This window comes from Frieseomelitta varia, unplaced genomic scaffold, assembly GCF_011392965.1.
Source record: "Frieseomelitta varia isolate USP_RPSP 00005682 unplaced genomic scaffold, Fvar_1.2 scaffold_1030, whole genome shotgun sequence".
Taxonomy (NCBI): Eukaryota; Metazoa; Arthropoda; class Insecta; order Hymenoptera; family Apidae; genus Frieseomelitta; species Frieseomelitta varia.
Genome location: NW_025108674.1, coordinates 138,752 through 161,327, shown reverse-complemented (window position 1 = coordinate 161,327; position 22,576 = coordinate 138,752). Strand labels below are relative to the sequence as shown.

At 33.3% G+C, this 22,576-nt stretch overlaps 1 protein-coding gene across 4 annotated transcripts in view; it reads right to left on the bottom strand.

Moving 5' to 3' along the window:
• The window catches only part of LOC122528189 (neuronal acetylcholine receptor subunit alpha-7), a 286,103-nt gene that overhangs the window by 170,312 nt on the left and 93,215 nt on the right, over positions 1-22,576 (bottom strand). For all 4 annotated transcript variants that reach the window (XM_043653059.1, XM_043653067.1, XM_043653076.1 and 1 more), the window contains exon 4: positions 22,130-22,324. In XM_043653059.1, coding sequence (XP_043508994.1) covers positions 22,130-22,324 — 195 coding nt within the window. The remainder of the gene's footprint in view (positions 1-22,129; positions 22,325-22,576) is intronic.

The window sequence follows — 22,576 nt, the reverse complement described above, 5'->3', positions numbered from 1 at the left end:
GTGTGTGATAAATTTTGGAATTTTTACAAGACTGAACCCACAGAATGTACAAACAACCGTTTTTTTTTTTTTTTTTTTTACACCAGACTGCGAATTTTTATGCAAACTTATGTTTCTGAGAATTTGAAATATATATATTTAAATGTAATATTTAAAAAATATATTTGAAATGTAAAATGAAATATATTTAAAAAACTCAGCAAGACATTATTTTACCTACCAAATATTATAGAAATCACTGTACATTGGATATTTTCTATATCTTTTGGATATCTTATATAGTATGTAGTCTGTATAATTTTATAAAATTTCCTACAAATGCATAAAAATCCACAGTCTGTTAATCAGTTAAAAACTGCGAATTTGTGTATGAATTATACCCATTAAAGTTCGTCGAAATAATTTGCTAGAAATTTTATAGATGTAAAACAGTGCTCTAGAGATTCAAATGATTCCTCGTCAAAATAAAATAAAATAAAAGTTTGCTTCGTTGCGTCATTATCAAATCTTCCTATTTCTTTCACTTTAACATCTCTGATGGAAATTTCATGCTACAGTCGGTAGTTCATAAACGAACGAAATATAATAATATTATTCGAACAGCTGACTGATAATGTTGTTCGAGGAACTTCAGGAAGAACAACCAAGGAATTTGACAGACTTAGAACCGCAGTTAAGCTTTATTTAAAAACTGTGAAACTGCGACACGTATGAAATTCAATTAATTTCAAATTTCAAATTTCTAATTTCAAGGTACGCGAGGGCAAACGTTTGAGGTGATATTAAACTCAAAAATTGGGTCAAAAATTCCCGGAACTTCGTGTTCTGTCCCTTATTACGTTACCAGCGTGTGTTTTGTCGCCTGGAGGGAAATGGACGCTTTCTACCACGGGGTAGTAGTTTGGTAAACTCTGTGGTGTTCTGGACTACCGGCCATCGTCGCGAGATCTTTGGAAACTCCGAGGTTCACAAGGTATTTGCTATCGTTACGCGAGAAGATGGACAAATTGAATTGGATATTGCGCATATCCGGTGAATAAATACTACGAACGTTGGCATTTATTGAACAGAAACGCTAAATTTTGTCTCTCGGAACGTTGTCAACTGGAGTGATTTTCGTCGAAACTAACGCGGCTGTTTTTCACAATAATGAACGCACCCGCGTGCGAGTAAATATCGAAAGCTTTTTCGGTGGAGAATGTGAATGACAAGAGCAATTATAAATTGTATAATAAACACGTAGTCGCATATTTGTGAAATTAAGAATTTTTAGAAAAATATCAAACGTAAAGATAAATAAAATATTGTAGGGAAAGTCTCTCAGAGTGTAAACGTCAATTTCATTTGAATTTGACTCAAGTTGACTTAACTTCGCTTTAATTAACAGTTTCAGAAGTTACTTTTAATTTCCTCAAGAAATACTTCACACGCACTAGGAATGAAAAAATGAATTCTAAATGAATTATTTTATGACGAACGTCTATTTAAGCAATTTTCAAAATTAACTCGTTGAAACAGAATTTCATTAAAATAATGAAACGTGTATTGAGCAATTAAAGATCTATGTTTTTAGTGACGTTTTTTAAACACGTCGTTTGTATATTATGCTTTGCAATGTCATTTATATGTAAATACCTTTTTAATCATAAAAAGCTTCAAAGTAGTAAATTTAAATTCAATAACTAGTAACATTGTACGTGAAACGTATCAGTTCCATTTAAGTTGACTGAGAACCTCTGTTTGACTTAATTTTCATTATATATATCGCAATTACATCATGTTTTGCATTCAAATATAATTATTTTTTGATCACAAAAAAGACTTGAAAATCTCAAACTTAAATTATTCAGTGACTACTAATTATTCATCAATTCCATTTAAATTGGTTGGAAACCCCTGTCTAGTTTAACTTTCATTATGCATAATACAATTACATCATGTACCACAATTTCGTTCAAATTTAATTATTTTTTTAACACCAAAAGATTTACCAAAGTGGTCCAAATAACCAGTTTATAATTTATGTTACACACTTTATAGGTGGGTGAACAGTGTATTTTTAAAGATTTAAATAATTTTGCTTAAAATATATAAATGAAAACTTGTATACTCTCAATTGTATTATATAATAAAATTTCTCTATTTCTTGAACTTCAATGTCTCTGATGCAAATTTTACGCTTTAACCATCGGTAGCTTTCTCATGTGTCAACCATAAAAATATTTCAAAATATCAAACTTAAATTACTCACGTATTAATTCTGTTTAAGTAGACTGGGGATCCCTGTTTCATTTAAATTTCATTATCTATAATCTAACAGAGGTTAACTGGCGGCCGACTTGCTCCTACTTTCCTGATAGTTAGCGCTATCCCCTCCACTGCATCTCCCCACGAGGAAACTTCAATGTGGTGGGGAGATGGATGCAGTGGAGGGGATAGCGCCAGCTAGCTACATCATAATTATATCGCGTTTTACAATCTCGTTCAAATCTAATTATCTTTTCAATCATAGAAAGTTTCAAAAATCTCAAACTTAAATCACTCAACGAAATAAAATTACTAATGTTTCACACGTAGAACGTATCAGTTCCGTTTAAGTTGACTGGAAACTTAAGCTCGACTTAACTTCATTCCACAGCGTCGCGTCGATCGAATCGCTTCTCTCGTGAAATCTCGTAAAAACAGTCGACGAAGAACAAACACCGTCGTCGACGGTGTTCGTCGAGTCTCTGTTCCGACTTCGGATTTAAATCGAGTCGCGTAAAGGCGACAACAATGACAGAGGACGCGGCGGCGGAAGAACAAAGGAGAGACGCGGCCCCTGATAACAATGACACGGAAACGGGGGAAACGAGACGAGCGCCGAGGACGCAGATACCGCGAGATTCGATCTTTCTTATTCAGATTTCCTGCGGGAATTCTTCCTTCCGTTTGCTCGCAAGGCTAACTCGTAATTACTCGCCGAATGTGAATGGCGAGCGAGGGACGATCGTGACTGACTACGGTCCCGAGTTAAAGACTTTCAAAGGGACCCGTCAGCCGCGCCGCGATTCAGAACTCCGAGATAGAAAGTTGAAGAAAGTTAACAAAGTGAGAAAGCAATCGAGTGTTCCTCTTTTTCTCCAGTTTTTTTTTTTTCTGTCAGCGTTGTCTTTAGTAAATTTCCAGTTTGGCGGGTTTTCTCAATTTCGGCTATCTCGCTACATTCTCATTTTTTCTTCGCTTTCGTTTGATCTTTCACATCGAGGAACGTGAGCTCCAACGTATTTTTGTTTGTTTGTGTTTTTACTAAAAAAGCGCAGAACATTAAAAGCCAAAATTAAAAGAGGCCGCTAAACTGAGAGTTTATCTATCTTGTATTTTATGAAGATTTATCTATCTTGTATTTTGTCGCGTCGATGCTCGAGTGATTGAGAGTGAAAATCCAACATACAAGGTGTCGCATTTGAAACGTAACATCGTATAGATGTTTCAAATAAAAGCTTACTTTGTTCCGAGGGGAACATTTTTTGGTGATTACTAATGTTGTCTAAGTGATTTCGAGGTAACTTTTGTCTTTTTTAAACAAAATTATGTATTTTTTATGTAACTATTTAATACACTGAATGTATCACATTATATGTTTGCTTGATTTTAAGCAAAATTTTAAATAATATCTTTTTTAACAGTTTTAAGAATATAATAATTTTAAATAAAATTTTTTTATTGATTTTAAGAATAAATTCTTATTCTGTTCTACAATTGATAAATTAGTAGAATAGTCTATACAATTTATTACACGACTGCAATTCAATATCGTTTTCAATTTGTTCCTAATGCGTTTAAAACAATAAAAATATTGCTTTCAAGTTATTTGTCAACAAATAAATCTGTAATTACGTTTATTTTGTAGTCAAAAATCACTTCAGTAGCAGATAATTCATAGATAATTCATTTTTATCACGTAGTAAAGTGATTATCTTGGAATCAACTTTTGACACGCAGTGAGTAGATTATTTGTTTCACAGTGTTGTGCAAATTACATGTTCTATAAATTTGTAACTGCTGTTCGACGGATCGTAAATAAATGATACGTTCTCGTTAATATTTTGGTGAACATGATAAATCTAACATTATTAATAATTTATTACTGTTTACTATTATTCTGATACTAATCTGACACATGTTTTATTAGCTTCCATTATTATTACAGTAATAAATCTACATGATGAACGTATTAACGCGATATTTTTTAATTTCATTATCGATATTTTCTGCTTCTGTAAAATTATTATATTATTATATTTCTGCGAGAAAGACGTTTTCCAATTTCACGGGAAAAAGTTGAGATAATTGTTTCCAATCTTTTAATTTCATTCTAAGAAGGAATTTAAGAAAGAAAAACGAAATGTCACGAAATTTAATAAGGACAAAAGAACAAAAAAAAATGCAAAAAAAGAAAAGATGAAAGAGCTAGAACAAAATCATTTCTAGGACAAACTAATCTCAACAGCGGTCGTTTTTCTGTACATTTGGAGAAGGTCGAGAGAGTTGTTCCCAATTTTTTTAATTTCGTTAACACCTACATTTTCCAATTCTGAGAAAGGAAAATGAAATCGTAAGATTTAAGGGAAATACTCGAGCTAAAGGAGAATCACCTGGGATAAACTCTAATTTCGAAAGGCGAAGCGATTTTTTTTTACATCCACCTGGAAAGAAAGTTGAGGGAATTGTTCCCCAATTCTTTACAGAATCGCGTCAGCAAATTCTTACACGATTCCCCGAGTAATTGACGTTCTTTCCGTGCAGTTCTCTTTGGGAAAGTGTTCAAAACTCGCTCTCTTCGGCGCGCCGCTGTGAAAAGGATTTCCGCGGACTTCCGTAGCACTTGTGCCGGAAATTGGCCTGGTATACTTTCGATATACAATAATTGGGCACAATCAAGCGTATCAGCTGCAGCTCGTGCAACACGGAGGGATCTTCTCTGCTAAGAAAAGCTTTCAAAGAGCGCTTTCGTTCCTCGAATACTTAATGAGCTTCCAATCTCGATCGACTCGAGAGAGATGTACAAGAAACTGGCTCTGTACGTGAGTCTCAACTGCAATAGTCGTCTGAAATTTTCGCGTTCGCAGCTGTGGTGGAGTCTGACGCGTTCTCCCGAAAGTTGTTGTGCGCTATGTGTTTCTTTTTCGCAAGTTCATCATGTTGATCCAACTACTTCAATTTTTGACACTGTACTGTGACAATTTTCGTGATTTTCGTCTACTGTTTTTATTTCTTTTTTTTTTCTAAATCATTTATTAATTTCGTCTGTTATTATTTAATGTGTTGTACTTCAACACATTTGCTGAACATTATTCATTCATGTTCATTGTAAAATTTTTATCGATCTCAACGTACTTGCTTTGATGGCGGCCAAAGTAAAGATTCGAAAACGAATTCGATTTAAATTTTAATTAATTCGAGTTAATTCAGATTTTTAAGCATTGTTAAAATATTCACTCCCGTTGGAAGTTACTCGCACGTAACGTAAGACAAAGCGACTAGATTTTGGGAAATTGTCAATATTTCTAGAAAATAAGAAATTAAAAGATGTTACGTGACACAGAAATGACAAATGTTATACAGTCGAATTAAAAATAATTGAGGTAGCGACTTTTTCTCACTTTTTTTTATAAATGAAATCATTTGTAAATAAAAAATACAAAGCAACACAGTAAAACATTGAATGAAATATGTATTAAATAATTCAACAACAAAAATTTCTCAAAGTTAGTTTCATCATATTACATTTACTGTAATATTATATTCCTAATTAATTTAGAGTTACAACATTTTAAATCTGTACTAACTGAAATAAAATTGTCAGCTAAACAGCAATTCGAAATAGTAGGTTTGATAATCACTTCAAAATATCATGCTCTAACTAAATACATATACATTCAATTCTCAACTTTGCTATTATATTTCAAGCTGATTCGTGTAATTTACGCCTTTGTATTTTCTAACGTAATTTAGTTCGTGCCAGCGTAAATTTGCCTCGATAGTTGACATAAATGAACACAAGTTCAAAGTTACTGTCCCAATGGACCACTATGATTACATAATGCAATCATATACATTTGGATTATAACGATAACGAACGATTCTGAAAAGTTCATCTAATTTACATTCATCTAGCTTCTCATTTACTTCTCACACGTCTGAAATAACTATAATCGATATCAACGATTGAAATTCGAATGGATTAAAGCGCATCTGTTGAAATCGAGTGTTTGGCGCGTTGCCATTTCAAATCAAAAATACCTCCGATTTGCATTTTTTAAATTCAATTCACTATTCAAGTTCAACAGGCTTTTACCATCTACGGTACGTTTGAAGACCGTACCGTGTTTTAATTTCAGTTAAACATTTTATGTCAAGTGATGTCGTTTGAACTAAAGTAATCGAGAGGCTTGTAAAATGGCTGAATACTCGCCGTTATCGCTGTCAGAGTCTATTGACACTCTCGAGGATTTTAAGACAGCTAAGCCAGATCAAAACTTATCAGGACCGTCGAGTTTCAAGAGTTTTAAGTTTTAAATCGTATTTGAAGTGATTGGAATCGATCGTCAAATATCGTCACAGTAAAAGTCGGTGGAGAAGTACTTTATATATAATTTGTATATAATTATTGTCATTATATAATTTTTGCATTTATATGATGAAAGTCCGACTGATTCTTCATATTATCAATGATTTTTCATCCATACAAGAGGAGTTTACGTTCAAGTTGCGAGAGCTCAAGTAAGAGTTCATTTAATCGGATGATTTAGTTGTTTAAATTTGTGTCTGTATAAACAAAGTTCTGTGCGGATTCCAGTTCGAAACAATATCTCATCACTACTCGTATCCTGAATGATTCCAAAATTCCATACGTCTAATGTTTCATTCAAATTTACTTTAATTTTAATAAATTAATCAATTCAAATTTAATTTAATTTTAATAAATTAATCAATTCAAATTTAATTTAATTTTAATAAATTAATCAATTCAAATTTAATTTAATCTTAACGATAAAACAAAACAAAATTGTATTCAAAAATAACTCGAAGGGCATACAGTTAATTATTTATAATCTCACAGTCGATTATTTATAGAATTTCTGAAGACACGTTCCGTGTTCACATGAAAATTAAAATTAAATAGAGACAATTTTTAGTAAACCTTACTCCTCTGTTTGCAAAACCATACATTTAACATTTTATTTATAAATTTAAGGAATTTTCTAATAAAAATAAATAGTTAAAATATTCCAATAATTAAAAGAATTATGTCCAAAAGTAATCAGAAAGATATAGAATTAAACTCTCACAGCTAATTAATTAACTTTTAGAAAATGAATCTCATCTCCGTCTAACATTTGATTAAAATTTAGATTCCTTGATAAAAAGAAATACAACTAGGCCCGAAAGTAACGCCAAAAACAGGGCAAAGTTAAACGCAGCTGATTAATAACAGAACTTTCGGGGAATGGGTCCCACATTCGCCTACTATTAAATCCGTGCATCTAATATTTCAAAAACAACAATAAAACAAAGAAAAAAAAAGAAATACAATTAGGCCCCAAAGTGCATAATTCCAAAAACAGTAGAGTTAAACTCTACTAGTAGCTAATTAATAACAGAATTTTCGGAAAATGAATCTCCGAGTAAGTATCTAATATTTGATTAAAATTTGAAATTTGAAGATAACAAAACAAAAAGAAAAGAACGAAACACAATTTAGGTTCACGAGTAACGTCAAAGACACGGGCGTAGTTAAACTGCCGCAGCTGGTCACGGCAGAATCTCGAAGACACGTTTCACGTTCACGTGAAAATTACACTAGACGGAGGCAATTTTTAATAAGTCTCCGCCTCCGTCCGCAGTCCTGACACACATAGTCTGACAAACGAGCCGCAGTTATGTTTTAATTGCGCCGTTCCAACCATTTCCCCAACTCTATATACCCTATGCCATCGCGCCAACATCCGCGCAACGCGGAAATCACGGACACGGATCGTGTCACTGGCGCGCGCCGACTCACATACACGCGCGCGCGCGTTCTCGCCGCGTTCTCAAAAGGGATTTGATTATGCAACATTTCGCGTTTTGTTCCTCTTCCACGATGAAAAGCTTTCAGGCTACTTTCTACGCGCCGCTTTCTCGTTTCTTTCTCCTTTCTTCTTTTTTTTTCTCTTGGTCCCTCTTCGTCGGCCCTTCCTTTTTGAGCATTATGCACACACGCACACAGAGGGCAGAAAATTGCGTTCTTTGACAAATCAAGAGTTTATTGGCCACTTTAACGGATCAGATTTGAGAAGTTCGAGGGAGATCGTTTTTTCTCTGTTTTTTTTTTTTTTTTTTTTGTTTTTCTTGTTTCTGTGACGTTTCTCGACAGATAGAGTTGCACGTGAAGAATTGTTTGCCCCAAAATTGCAATATTTCCTCAATTTTAAGTATATTTAAGTATAATCCAGGCAGAACAAATAATAAATTTATTACTTCTCAAGAATTTCAATAATTTCAGTCGAGTCATATCATACCGACGAGTTGGAAAAGAAAGCGACGAATTATTGTATACGGTTTGGTCACTCGTTATGGTCCGCAATCAGTTGCCGGCGCAAGTGGTTAAAATTGCGTGCCTCTAAGGGTTAAGCGCGTAGCTTGTGGACTGTTTTTCCATCCCCACTCCAGAAGTCTTCAAGCGTCTAGGGTGGGGGTCGCCGCCATTACCCCCCACTGTTGAGTAATTTAGCTGTGGCGACTTCGAGACGCGCTTTCTTTCGTCATAACATTACTTTGCTTTATCGACACGATTCCAAATCGTCGTGTTGCCATGGCGGCGTAAAAGTCTTGGCATTTTTATAAAGAACAGCAGAGGCTCCACCTGGGAACGTGTTACAATTTCTTTTCTTTTTTGTTTTTCTTCTCCTCGTAGACACCTCGCGAATTAAGTTCGCCACGGGGATTAATTGGTTCCGTGGGCCAGCGAATCGCTCGGTCCACGTTTTCAATTACGCGTCTGGTCGATAAAATTTCTTGCGCGTGCGGTGAATTTGGCGCGTGGTGATCGATCGGGCTGGGAAATTTAAATGGAAATGCGTTTCGCCGCGTGATGATCAAACGTTTGTCGGGCGAACGCGTAGACGGTTTTACCAATTCATTAGCTTCTTTGTGACGATGGATTTTAATTTATTTCGCCTGTCGTAACATTCTCGAGATGATAATTGGTTGTCCGTTCGTTGAAAGAACGTGGAGCAGAGAGCACGGAGTTCTGATAACTGACAAATTTAATGAAATATTTTTGATAATTGATTCAGCAAAATTGCCAATTTTTCCCCGCAATCTTTGACAGTTGAGAAACGTAGAGAAAGTACGAAACGTTTAATATACCATCGATTAAATTCAATTCTGAGAGTGTTCATTTGCTTTGCCAATAATCATAATATCGCTTTTAGCTCGTATTATTTTCAGTAGATTTAAAGTATAGTACACAATGTTCCTTAAAAATTCCAGAGAATTTTGGTGAATTTTGTAATAACAGTAGTAATGGCAAAATAATTAGAAACAGTGATTATTATTATGCGTTATGCAATGTTATATTCTCGTGACTTTAAATTCTGTTGCTATTTAGTTTATTGTTTATTACGCAGAATATTTTATGCATTAGAATAATAAGAATTTTATAAAATAAATAAGAATAAATAAATTATTATATTATATTAAATAAATTATTCTTATTTATTTAATGCATTAAATGGCCTTAAGGACAAGGATAAGGCAATGTAAAAAAATGCTATGTATGCTGTTAAAATGTTAAAATATTAAGTAAGAGCCCTCTTTTTTTCTTTTTTAATGTTGCTTTTTATAGTTCGTAATGTGTCAAAATAACCCACGAAAGCTCATGTACAATCAGACATGTACTTTTCTTTTTATTAACCCTCCAAAGTATTTTAGATAATTTTTAACTGTCCTGCCGCTTTAAGAACTTGCCCAAATTTCGCGCACGAATCACCAGCCAGAATTGGACGGACAATACTCGGGTGCAATACGTTTCATAGTTCGGCCCTTCGGGGTCACGTTCTTTGCCCGGTCCAATCGTATCGCGGAAATTGACAAGAGATTAGAGGATTGTAACGTTGCATTTCCAGCACCTCGATGCATCCGCGGCCCGACTAATCGGAATTTCTAAAGGGAATCTTATTTCTGAGCCCGGTCCCGAGCGGAATTCGTTTTACATCGGGTCTACCTGGGGCTAACGGCGATGATGAAACTCGGATGGAATGGAATTTCCACGATATTATACCATCTCTGTTCGCCGAACGCGGCCAATGGTCCATAGCTCCGACATTAGGTATAAGGGGCTAGATGCACACCGGCGCGATATTTCGAATAACTTGATATTATCAACATGTTTGGGGGAAATTCAATGAATTACAAGCATTTCGGTTATTTCGTTCCAACGTTCGGTTCAGCCACCCACGTCTCTCTGTTTGTACTTTTGTGCCGATGGAAATTGCGCCTCTGACAGCCTCTATCGGCCATTGTACAATGAAGGAGCTGCGCATGGAGAATTAATGGGAGCAGTTAATTAGCCGCGTATATTCCCTGCGAAGGTTTGACTCTGTTGTTTCGATTTACTTCTCTAGTTCGTAGAGAGCACGCAGGCGCAAAACATAGTAAAACTACCATGAATGTTAAACATTAACTCTGCTGTTCCTCTTAGTTTGATGTTTGTTCCTCTATTCAGATATTTTCTTCCTTTAAAATAGTCTGGCAGATAAGATGAATTATATAAAACTTAGTGAGATTATATTAAATATTAAGCTCTGATTCTACCTTTACTTCTTCTTTACTTCTTACTCTGTCTGTAATTTTTCGAATTTTTTTTTTTTTTTTTTTTAGTATACTCTATTCATAGAGAAAATGGACTGCATAAAAATGAGTAAAATTATATTAAATATTAAGCTTTGAATTTGCTGTTAGCTTTACTTTTTCTGTAGTTTTTCAAATTTTTTTTTCTTTAAAATACTCTATTCATGGACTATGATATGATATATTAATTTCTGATCCTGCTGTTTTTCGTATTTCTTCTTTATGTTTGTATTTTTTTCAAGTATCTTTCTTTTAAAATATTCTATTCATAGATAGCAAGAACTATAGAAAACTTGATAAAATTACGTTGAACATTAAAAGTAAATATTCAAATATTCAAAAAATTGTGTATGTTTAAATAATAGTATTGAAACAAATATTCAGTTTGGGTCATATAGACCCGAGAAACTAAATATTAAAAATTATTTTTCACCAATCAAAGTGAAAAAAGTAAAAGGTTACCAAATAAATAAATTCGCGGATTGTTTTAAATTTTTGAGATATAAGAAGTAAAATATTGTGTTATATTAAATGATATTACATGTAAAATAATTAAGTTATATTACTATCATCATTAGAATTGTTATTATTATTGTAATTAGTAAAATTTATTGTCCAATTAAATTACCAGGATAAAAAGTAGAATTATTTTCTATAAAATGCTTGTATTATTCTGAATTCCCCCACATTTTATAACAATGCGAGCAAGTTACTTATAAGTTCCCTTATTTATCAATTCTTTGCCAATTACTATTATTGAAAAATAATATTATTATTTTTTATAATATAAATTATTATTTATAATAATATATATATTATAATAATATATATTATATTGTTATTATTTATAATATAAATTATAGCACGTATTTTCGTTTCACGTAGAATTTTCAAACACGTTCCACTTCATCAATTCTGCGTCCATTCTACAAGCAATAAATATACCCTAATACCCTAGCAGTTTCCAATATCAATACTCATTCGAGCTTCGCCGAGTTTCACGTTGTCTTAGGAAATTGAGTGTTCGTCGGGAAGATGACTGAACAATTTCTCAATTTCAATTCCGCTGCTGATTGTTAAGTGCAACGTCCCTTATTCGGGGTCTTATCGAATGATTACAGGCGCAGTACATTTCTGAGGGATGTAAAAGGAAAATGGACTTACTTATTGGCTTCGAAGATCACTACTGCGACGGATAGAGAAGATGTTAATGGATATCGACTGTTACAGTCTGATAAGATTTTAGAATAACTCAATGAAAATTTAAATCTGCGCAGGATCAACTTCATTTTATTAACAGTACTTTTCATACTTATAGCATGATAAAATGAATTTTTATTAAAATGAAATTTATATTTATACTTTTTAGTTAATAAAATGAATTTTTCAGATATCTATTGTGTCTTCGATATCAATGACTCAAGCGAAAACGAAGTATATTAAGTTATTAGTTAGTTATTATTTAAATTTATTATTAGTTATTTAGAATTATGTTCACCTCACATAATGCGTAAGTGCATTATATTATAATGTGATGAACCGTGCCATTCAATTGTAATTATATTGTAGTATAATTGAAATCATAATAATAAAAGACAACATAAGATGATAAAATTCTAATTGTATATATTACGTATTTAGCAAAGATGTTATGTTTGTTTGTTTAAAATTGCGCAAGATTTCCATTGAGAAATTACTTCCTCCTTGCTTCTTCAAAATTAAAAGGCAAAAAATGATAATTTAAAACTGATCATCAGGGGGAATTAATTTCGTACCAAAATGATTTCGTTCTGCTAATATATAATTTCGTAATGCTAACGAAAGGAGAAAGACTTGCATCGAATGCGATAAAGGCAAGACTCGTTATGTAAATAGCATTAAAAAAACTATCGAGATAAATTGATTTAATAAACTTGATTTAAAAAAAAAAAACAAAAAAACAAAAACGATGCCATTTTTCAGAGAATTCTCAAACAACTCTGGCAAAAACTGACGAGACCCGTGTTTCGCCATAAATTGCCTGGGCGACTACAACTAATCTACCAGCCACGCGTCAACGCGTCGAAATTTCATCGTCGCCTCTAATAACTCGGATCGCTCGAAACCTGCTTTTCGAACGTGGCGGATCGATCCTCGATCGAATAAAAATCACGCCACCGCAGAGACGACGTGTCCATCGGTCTGCGCGTTTCCCAGAGGGGAACGGAGACGAAGCATTTTCACGGTGTTTTCCCGGTACGGACAGTGTTCGGGAAATTATATACCTAGGCAGAGGCTCACGGGACACGCGGCATGCAGGCCACGTCCGTATTTGTATGTATACACGGGCTTGTGTGCATAGCGGCAATTGTGCACAGGGAATAACGTTGTCGAGAGCCCGAATCCCTGCCAACATCGATCCTGTTCTGTCGTTGCCTACCACGCGTCCAATGAAAATTGAATTTCCCCACCTTCTGTTCGCAACTACGTTCTCAGGACGCTTTGTCGTGCCTCTGACTATAAACGCGTGCCCCGTTCGAAGAAGTTTGATCTCGCTCGCTGAAGCTAAAGTTTCTGAGTTGTTCCCCTTGAAAATTGTTTAAATTCGGACACGTCGCATCACCGTGCATTAGTATCTGGAGTTTAGGTGTTCCAGGTTGTTCTTTTTAATTTTTGAAAATGGTTTGATTAGGTTTGAATCACACCACCGTGCACGAGTACTTGGGGCTTAGGGCTTCTGAATTGTTCTTCTTGATTTTAGTTTTATAACGATTAAGTTTGGACGTACCATTGTCTATAAGTGTTTGGGGTTTAGGGCTTTTGAGTTAGCCTTCTTGGCTGTTGGAAATGATTTGATGGTTTGATTAAGTTTGGACACACTGTCATACGTAAGTATTTTGTTGTTTAAAGCTTCTGAATTGTTCTTCTTGGTTTTTAGAGATGGTTTGATAGAGATTTGGACACACCACCGTGTGTACATATTTGAAGTTTAGGGTTTCTGAATTGTTTTTAGTTGATGGTGTTTGATTAGGTTTGGACACACTGTCATACGTAAGTATTTCTTGTTTAAAGCTTCTGAGTTGTTCTTCTTGGTTTTTAGAGATGGTTTGATAAAGATTTGGACACACCACCGTGTGTACATATTTGAAATTTAGGGTTTCTGAATTGTTTTTGGTTGATGGTGTTTGATTAGGTTTGGACACACTACCGTGCGCAAGTATTTAGTGTTTAGAGCTTTTGAGTTATTCTTTTTGGTTTTTGGATGTGGTTTGATGGTTTGATTAGGTTTGGACACACTGTCATACGTAAGTATTTGTTGTTCAAAGCTTCTGAATTTTTTTTTTTTTTTTTTTGGTTTTTGAAGATGGTTTGATAACGTTTAGGTTTAAGCACGCCACCGTATATAAATTTTAACATTTGCATAAGAACGTTTTATAAACATAATAAAGTGCGTTATATTTTATTGATAATTGTAATAAGACAGTGAAGTTGATGATTATATCAGTCATGTTAACTCAGAGACCAATCGGTATTAGTTATTTTCAGATTGGCTTTTGATTAGAAATTATTAAGATAGATTCAAATAGTCATAATTCTGAATATTTAATATTTATTGTTTCCTTCGTGTTATCTATTTTTTAGAAATGCCTTCAGCAATGTCATTAATCTTCATATTATTCAATTAATAATAATGTGTTAAGACGATAATATATTGTACTTTATGTACTAATTATATTATTTATGATATAATTATGTTAGAAAAAGTAACATTTTTTAATTAAAATGAGAAAAGAGGATCTTTCTTTATGACTAGTTGTAGTTGAAGGTTGTATTGTAAGTTATATTTTACATGCACGAATTTATAACTTTTCGCAGCATAGTTTTTATTACAACATATCAGACTGAGATTTATGAGCATGTATTTTCAGAGAATCATTTATTTGACAGCGTAATCTCGATCCTTTCATCGTTTTTGTATTGTGACAATGTTTGCAGCGATTATACAGTTATAATTATATAAATAAATTACATTTCTGCTGCAACTGCATTTTTGATTTCAAAGAATAACAATAACATGATAGTTCTTGTTACTGAAATTATAAAATAGATATATATATATATATAATTAATCGTTTCATCTTTTAAATCTCTAACAATAGTATTGAGACACAGCTCCGAAAATCATTACAAATAAAAATGTCTTAATATTTTCCTTTTTAAAACGAATATTTTTACGTACTTGTATTTTTTCACGATATAACACTGTGACGTTTATATATATTCTGACATATAAATATAAATATATATATATATATATTTTATATAATTATATAATTATATAATTTAAATATAAATATATATATTTAATATAATTATTTAATATATATATATTTAATATAATTTACAAATTTATAAAAATTATAATTATATAATTTATAAATTTATAAAAATTATATAATTATATAATTTATAAATTATAAATATATATATACGAATCTATCATTCTACGTTAAACACTTTTAACGTTTGACGTGATAAAACACTGGAAGTAGAAATTAACAATTATATCTAGTTCTCCAAGGAATTGAGAAACGAAACAGTATCGATACCAGGTACTCACGTACTCGAAATTTTTTTATCCACCTAATAGCACTCTTAACAACCTCACTGAAAATCTTTCTTTATTATCGCTGATCATTCGACAAAATCGCAATGAGACACGTGTCTGAAGTACGATAAATGAGAGAAACGTCCAGAAGTCAATACGTTTCCATCTTTCGCCATAAATCTATCACGGTGGAACGAACAGTGGATTATTTCACGTGAAAAGCGCTATTTCGCGCTATTCGAGCAAGTAGAGCTACCAAAAGCTGTTCGACGTCACTGTTAAAGAATTGAGAACGATCGAGTTCGACAGCTGGAAAGAAAAAAGAAGGAAGAAAAAAAACCGAGTAGAATCACGCGAAGCTATTGGATTAAATATAATGTATACCTGTGTGCCGCGGAATGAAATCTGATTTCGTGTGTACAGGTATCGGACGGTCATTTGGAATCGATATTTCTAACGGGTCGTTCTTTATTTCGACGCGATTCACTTCGAAAGACCTGTCGATTACGCGTTCTGTCGAAAATTTTCGATAGCAGAAATGCTTGGACCGTGAAAACGAAAGACTAGTCTAATTCGAGAATATAATCGTATAATAAGGACAAACACAATGTTGGTTCATAAATATTGGGACATCTGATAATTATAATATAATTCTAATAAATGTGATATAAATAAAAATTCTTAATTTTACGTGTAATTTAATACATTATTTTTTAACAAAGTGAACATACACAGTCTGATGTGTAATAAAAGTATAACGTAATACGAATTTATTTTCACGTAGTATTTTTTACGGTATAATTCATATCGTGTTATCAAAAAAAAAAAAAAAAAAAAAAAAAATGATTGTTATTTTACATTTACACAAAATTTATAGAAATTGCAAAAGTTTTGCAATATTTGCAAAAGTTCAAGGATAATATAAGAATGAAATAAATTAGATTCAGAGTTGTGATTATGATAAACATACAAAATTTGCAACTGCACAAACGTACGAAGTTTATTAAACGTTAAATTTGGTTTCATCGTCACTGTAATTTTTTTTTAAATTTTTAACTGCGTCTCCCAGATTTTATTCTCCCGTTATTTCAACTTTTTGTACTCTACATAATCTTACTTACGCATAATCTATAAACACGCAAAAATATAAAACCTACATCGCCTTATTGTAATAAACAATTCTTTCCTATTTCTCTGTCTGATGAGCTCTCGTACACAATCCATAAACGCGCAGAAATAAAAAAAACCTACACGTCAATTACATCTGAATATCCCAAAAATGCAACAAAATCTTTTATCCACGTTTTTATACCTGATTTCATTTTCTTCGAACCAAATTCGTCCAGAGTCAAACATTGAACGTCACGTCGAAGAACTAATTCATTCCTAGACGAAAGAAAACTAACGATCAAGCGTATGTGCATACGTCCGCAACCACAGAGCCAGCCGACCATCCCAGAAGACGTACCTCAAAGTCAATCGTTGCAAACCTCATCAAGCATAGATAGACCGTAGCGAAGTTACAGCGTGGCCACGTGCATAATGCACAGTGCATCGCCGTGGATTTTTCCCCTTGTGATTCGCCCTACCTAAAATTGACATTTTGGCTCCCGACGGGAGCTGATCGAAAATACAGTTGAAGCGCGATCCTCTCATAGATATCGCCATTTTACGAGAGAACCTGCCTGTATCATTGACGACGAAGAAATACGAAAGTCGACTGTGACGAGTGTGAAATGTTCTGGTTCCCAAGATAACGTCTAAGTTCCTTTCTTATCGATTTTCTTTCTAGTTCACTTTTCAAGCAACTGTTAAGCCTGTTGCGATGTTTGAGTCGAACCTCATTTTCCTGTCGTTAGGCCTTTACGTGGTATCCCTTTTGTATTGAAGACTAAATTTTCACTCGCAAAGAAAGGAGATTCAAGCCTTACTTTCGAATCTCACCTCCGAAATTAAGTTTTTGAAATTAAGTTTGAAGTTTCAAGCAGCGAGCGTCAGTTCCTAGAAGTTCTAGTTCGTTCCTATTTCTTGCATTCTCGTTCTCGTTGTTTCCGTTCAAATTTCGAATTACTTCTTCTTGAAATTGCGCGCCGAAGATTTTCTCGCGAAACTCTTTCAAAATAGCTTTCGTGTCGTAACTAAAGCAAGATACAGAACAGACAGAGATATAAAATACAATAGGATAGAAAATCGCAACAGAATTAATAGTTCCTACTTGTTGTAACATTGTTTACTTGTAGAAAGTTTCTGCACGAATAGAATTCAGCAGAAGTCATCGGTGACAGAGTTATTGATTAAAAAAAAATTATCGAATAAAAAAACATAATCTTGTCGAGAGATTTAAAAACCATTCTAACCATTATTAATACAATTGCACAAAAAGTTGCGAATCTTTGAACAGCGGAAACGATATAAATTCGCGATTAAAAAATTACTTTTAATTTCTCTTTAATAACTCTCTGATCATTTTGAATGTACATAAATCAGCGATTTTCCCATCAGCACATCTCGTTTTCGGTTCCCATAGATTTCGCAATCTATTAAACAACTTCACGGAATTCTGTGTATCATCGATTTTCATTCGCTGAAAATTGCTGCGGCACGGAGTTTGAAACCATTACCGAACAAATACCAATCGTAGATTGGAACGAAACTGTTGAACTTTTTCTTTTTTCGATTTCCCATTTTCGCATTAAATACAACAACCAATATTATGCGCCTATTAAGATCGCAATATATCGCTGCAAATGAGAGAACACGCCGAATTACACGCATAATACCATTCCTGGGAATGAAACGTTAAATTTCGCATCGCGAAAGCTGAACGTACGAAAATGCAAATTCGCCGAATTCTTCGCTCTACTTTCGTACGCAGTTGGCCACGAAAGTCTGCACTCTCGTTCAGAAGTTTGGAGCAATTTCTTTTCATTTTCAAATTCGAGAAAATCAATTTTCTGCGAAAGTATGTCTTGTAATTGTAACTATCATTTTTAAATATAATTAGTTAAATGTAATTTCAATACCAGAAGATAGGAAAAAGAAATATATTTCAATCCTAAGCTTAAGAAAATCATTATTTCCTCTGAAAGTTCCTGAAAACTTCAAACTTCTGAGCAGTATGTGCATTCATCAAATTTCAAATATTTGAAAGATTTCGAAAATTTTATGGAGAACAATTAATCAGTTTTTATCAGAATTGTACAATTTCTAAAATATTGACGGTGTTTCTCATATTTGTTTAAATCTTATAATGACAAAATTTAAATTACAAAAAATTACAATTTGTTTAAAATTTGTTTAAATTACAATTTTTTTCAAAAGAATCTATTAAATCTCATAATGACAAAATTTAAATTACAAAAATAATTTAATCGTAAATAAAAGTTGCAATTTAATTTTAAAATTATAAAGAATTTGAATCTATAAAAGCGAATAATATAAAAATTTTTCTAGTTACAATCGTAATAGTAATAAAAGCATATTCTGTACAATTTAGCGGACGAAATGTTAATTACACGCTAGACTGATTTTCAATAAACATCGTTGCTCTGCCGAAGTCTGTACAAACTTTGACAAACTAATCAAAATCCTTGTGTTCGAAATTTGCAGATGCACTCAGACTTCTGCGGCCGACTGTACTTATTAGCTTCAGAACCCGGAAATTTCAAAGAAAATTAGACCTATGAAACTTTACGCGCAAATGAAAAAAAGAAATGAGAAAAGAAAGCAGGTCGTCCGTGAAACGACTTTTACCATCGCTCGGTAAAGGGGAATGAAATTACCCCCTTTGGAGGAAGATTGAAATTTCCGCTGGCGAATCAATGCACATAAATTTACATATACTATTCAAAATCCTGGGCCCATTAACTCGCTACCAAGAATTTACTAAAAATTAATCACCGAGAATAAATAAACCATCACGGCCGCGGTGAATGCTAATCGCGCGAACTATTCGAACGTTCGAATTCAATGAATACTTTGATCAAGCTTATCAGGCATATTTTAAAGCTATGCAGTGAAATTTCCCTCCCCTTAGATTCAATATCCTGGCTGCGCTCAATATCGCGAGGAATCGCGAAGAATATATTTACGAGAGTAAACTCGAAAATATCCCGGAACGGCCATCGTAAACTGCCGTTATACCTAAAGCTGTGAGGCTACCAGCTCGTAGCACGAAAGCGATGTTCATCCATAATCGGCAAGAGTAGCCGTAGTTCACTCTGGGAACAAAGGAAATTATCTGAAAAAACCGTTAATCGAATCGGGGAGTGGGGGATCGAAGAAGCTTCAATACCAGGTCGATCCGACGATGGAAAAGAGATTGATGAAACGAAGCAGATGTTACATACGGTGGCTGCTAAGCGGCAACTCGTACGGATCGAAAGGTGGCCACAGGGTACGAGTGTGTCGCGATTTTTTCTACGAGATTGAAAGGTCTCGTCTCTTCGAGAGAGTGTCGCGTACGGAGAGCTTTCAAAACGAGAGAACTCGCAAGAGACAAGGAGGAAACGCGAGTCCTGCGAGTTGGAACCGCGACGTGGGGGAAACGTCGAATATGTCGTCCGACGTGTTGTATTCGCAATGTCGTCCGGCTGTCTGCGAGATCGAACACCATCGGTGGGTCGGCCCCGACTTTCGAGCCTCGACGCTGGCGAACGGATGCGACGTGTCGCTGCGATCTCGCGGTAATCGATTTTCACATTTGTTTAATGCGATGCCGTCTCGTCATACTGCAGGAATATATTTAATTGTATCATTTTAACTTTAAAATAAAATATAATTGTAACGTAAGCCTGAAATATAATTTTATTTATAATTATACTTAATGGATTTAAATTAGAGGCAAAGAAATATACGAACGTTGTAAATTTATCACATACGAAATTACAGGGCAAAGTTATGAGACGAACAGATATTTTATTTGTGTGTTAAGAGTGATTTAGGAATTATTTGGAACACTTTTATGAATATAATATTGGACAACAGTTTTTGGAGTTTCACGAGTACTGCAATTAGATACGGCTATCGTAATTTTAATGTCTGAAGTTAATTTGAAAGTAAATATGTTGAATAAAAATTACGGAAGCACATAATTAGTGTCAAAGATCAAATAAAGATTAAATATTGTAACTTATTAATTATCTAGTTTCATTTATTAAATTTTGTATGTTTAAAATGTTTCATACAATACAATGTAATATGTTCGTTAAAAATTTTCATAAATATCCAAATACATTTTAGAAGCTGCACATGATACTGTAATTGAAAAATAGAAAAATTGATACAACGAATTAATAGCTCATTTCTTAATGTAACATCAATATCAATATTGACATTGGATGATTGTATCTTGAATGAAGAATTTAAGCATTTGAATCGATTGTATTTGTAATCTGTTGTCATGTGTATATTTTATTTTACGTTCAATATTTGCTGTATGATAGAAGATTTATAGTGGAACTTTTTTAAACATCTTTTACTTATTTTCACTTGCGCCTAATACTCCTGCTGTATGAAGAGAATTGAAAGGACAGTTTGTAAAACTTTAATTTCGAAAAAAATTACTGCGAAATCGAAATAACGCGCAATGGCCAGTAATTTATTTATGGTCGAAAATTTATCAGTTCAGTAGTATTAAAAATCCTCCAATGAATTTGAACAACATAAATGCTAATATATCTTTGAGATCGTAGTATTGATTACTTTTGCAATACTTTGACGGTTAAATATTCCTCGAGAATTACTGCTTTTATTACATATTATTATAGAACTGATCTTCTGTTTTCCGATTTATTTTTCAGCATAAACATTTGTAATTGATAAATGATTAAACAGTAATGTATAAAAAATGATATTTATAATAAATAATTAACACGATGATCTAAACTTGGAAGAATAAATAAATAATTAATCCTACATCCTTCGATTAATTTTTCGATACAAAAATTATTAAATGCAACGATAATTGTTAGTACAAAAATTCTCAAAATTGTCACTACCATCTAAACAGCTAAGAATAGCCTGAAACAATTGATCTTATATTCTCCGATTAATTTTTCGATGAAAATTATTAATTACAATGGCAGCGATACAAAAATCGTCAAATTGTTGTCAAAAATCCAATAATTATCGATACAGAAATCCCCACGATTGTTACAACTATTTAAATAGGCTGAATTGCTAAATTTTCGAAATTTAGGCCCATTGCGCGACAATGGAGTACGCATCGGTTCGTTCGCGGCGTGCCCCGACTTCCTCTTCTTGACGTCCGGCAACAAAAAGAAACGCGGGATAGTCAGCGTTCAGTGGCGACAATGTGGTCAACAACGGTGGTTCAACAACAACATCGTAGAAACATAATCCGACTAAATCAATCAAACCAGTCGCAAGACTCCAAAGTGTATGTGTACATACATACAATATACAAAGAGAGATAGACAGATAGAAAGAGAGATAGATAGATAGATAGACAGACAGAGATATACATATCGTACGTGTGTGTATGTGTGTGTTTTGTGTGACAGTCGAAAGAACCAACGAAAGAAATAGTAAACGAAAGTAGAGATAGAACAAGGTGTAGTATCTTTTTTTTTTTTTTTTTTTTTTTTTTTCTGTCTGGCTGGTGTAATACTGGCAGGCAAGGCATGCTACGAGTTACGTTACCTAAGGTGAGCTTCTCCCCGGAATCTGGCGGCAGGGTGAAGCCCAGGAGGGCCATGCTTGATATCAGGACACACGGCACGATCAGGTTGAAAAAATAATACAGGGTCCTCCTGCGAATCTGTATGGTGAAGGTGACGTCGACGTAAGGTTCCGGGCAGCATTGGTACGTTATCGTGTTCTTCTTGCCCGGCATTCCTGCAAAAAAACCAACACATGTTATATTAATTTCAATTATTATTAATATGATAATATAATTATAATATAATAGTATAATAATATAATTATAATAATATAATATAATAATATAATAATATAATTATAATAATATAATATAATATAATTATAATATAATAATATAATAATATAATTATAATAATATAATATAATATAATTATAATATAATAATATAATAATATAATTATAATAATATAATATAATATAATTATA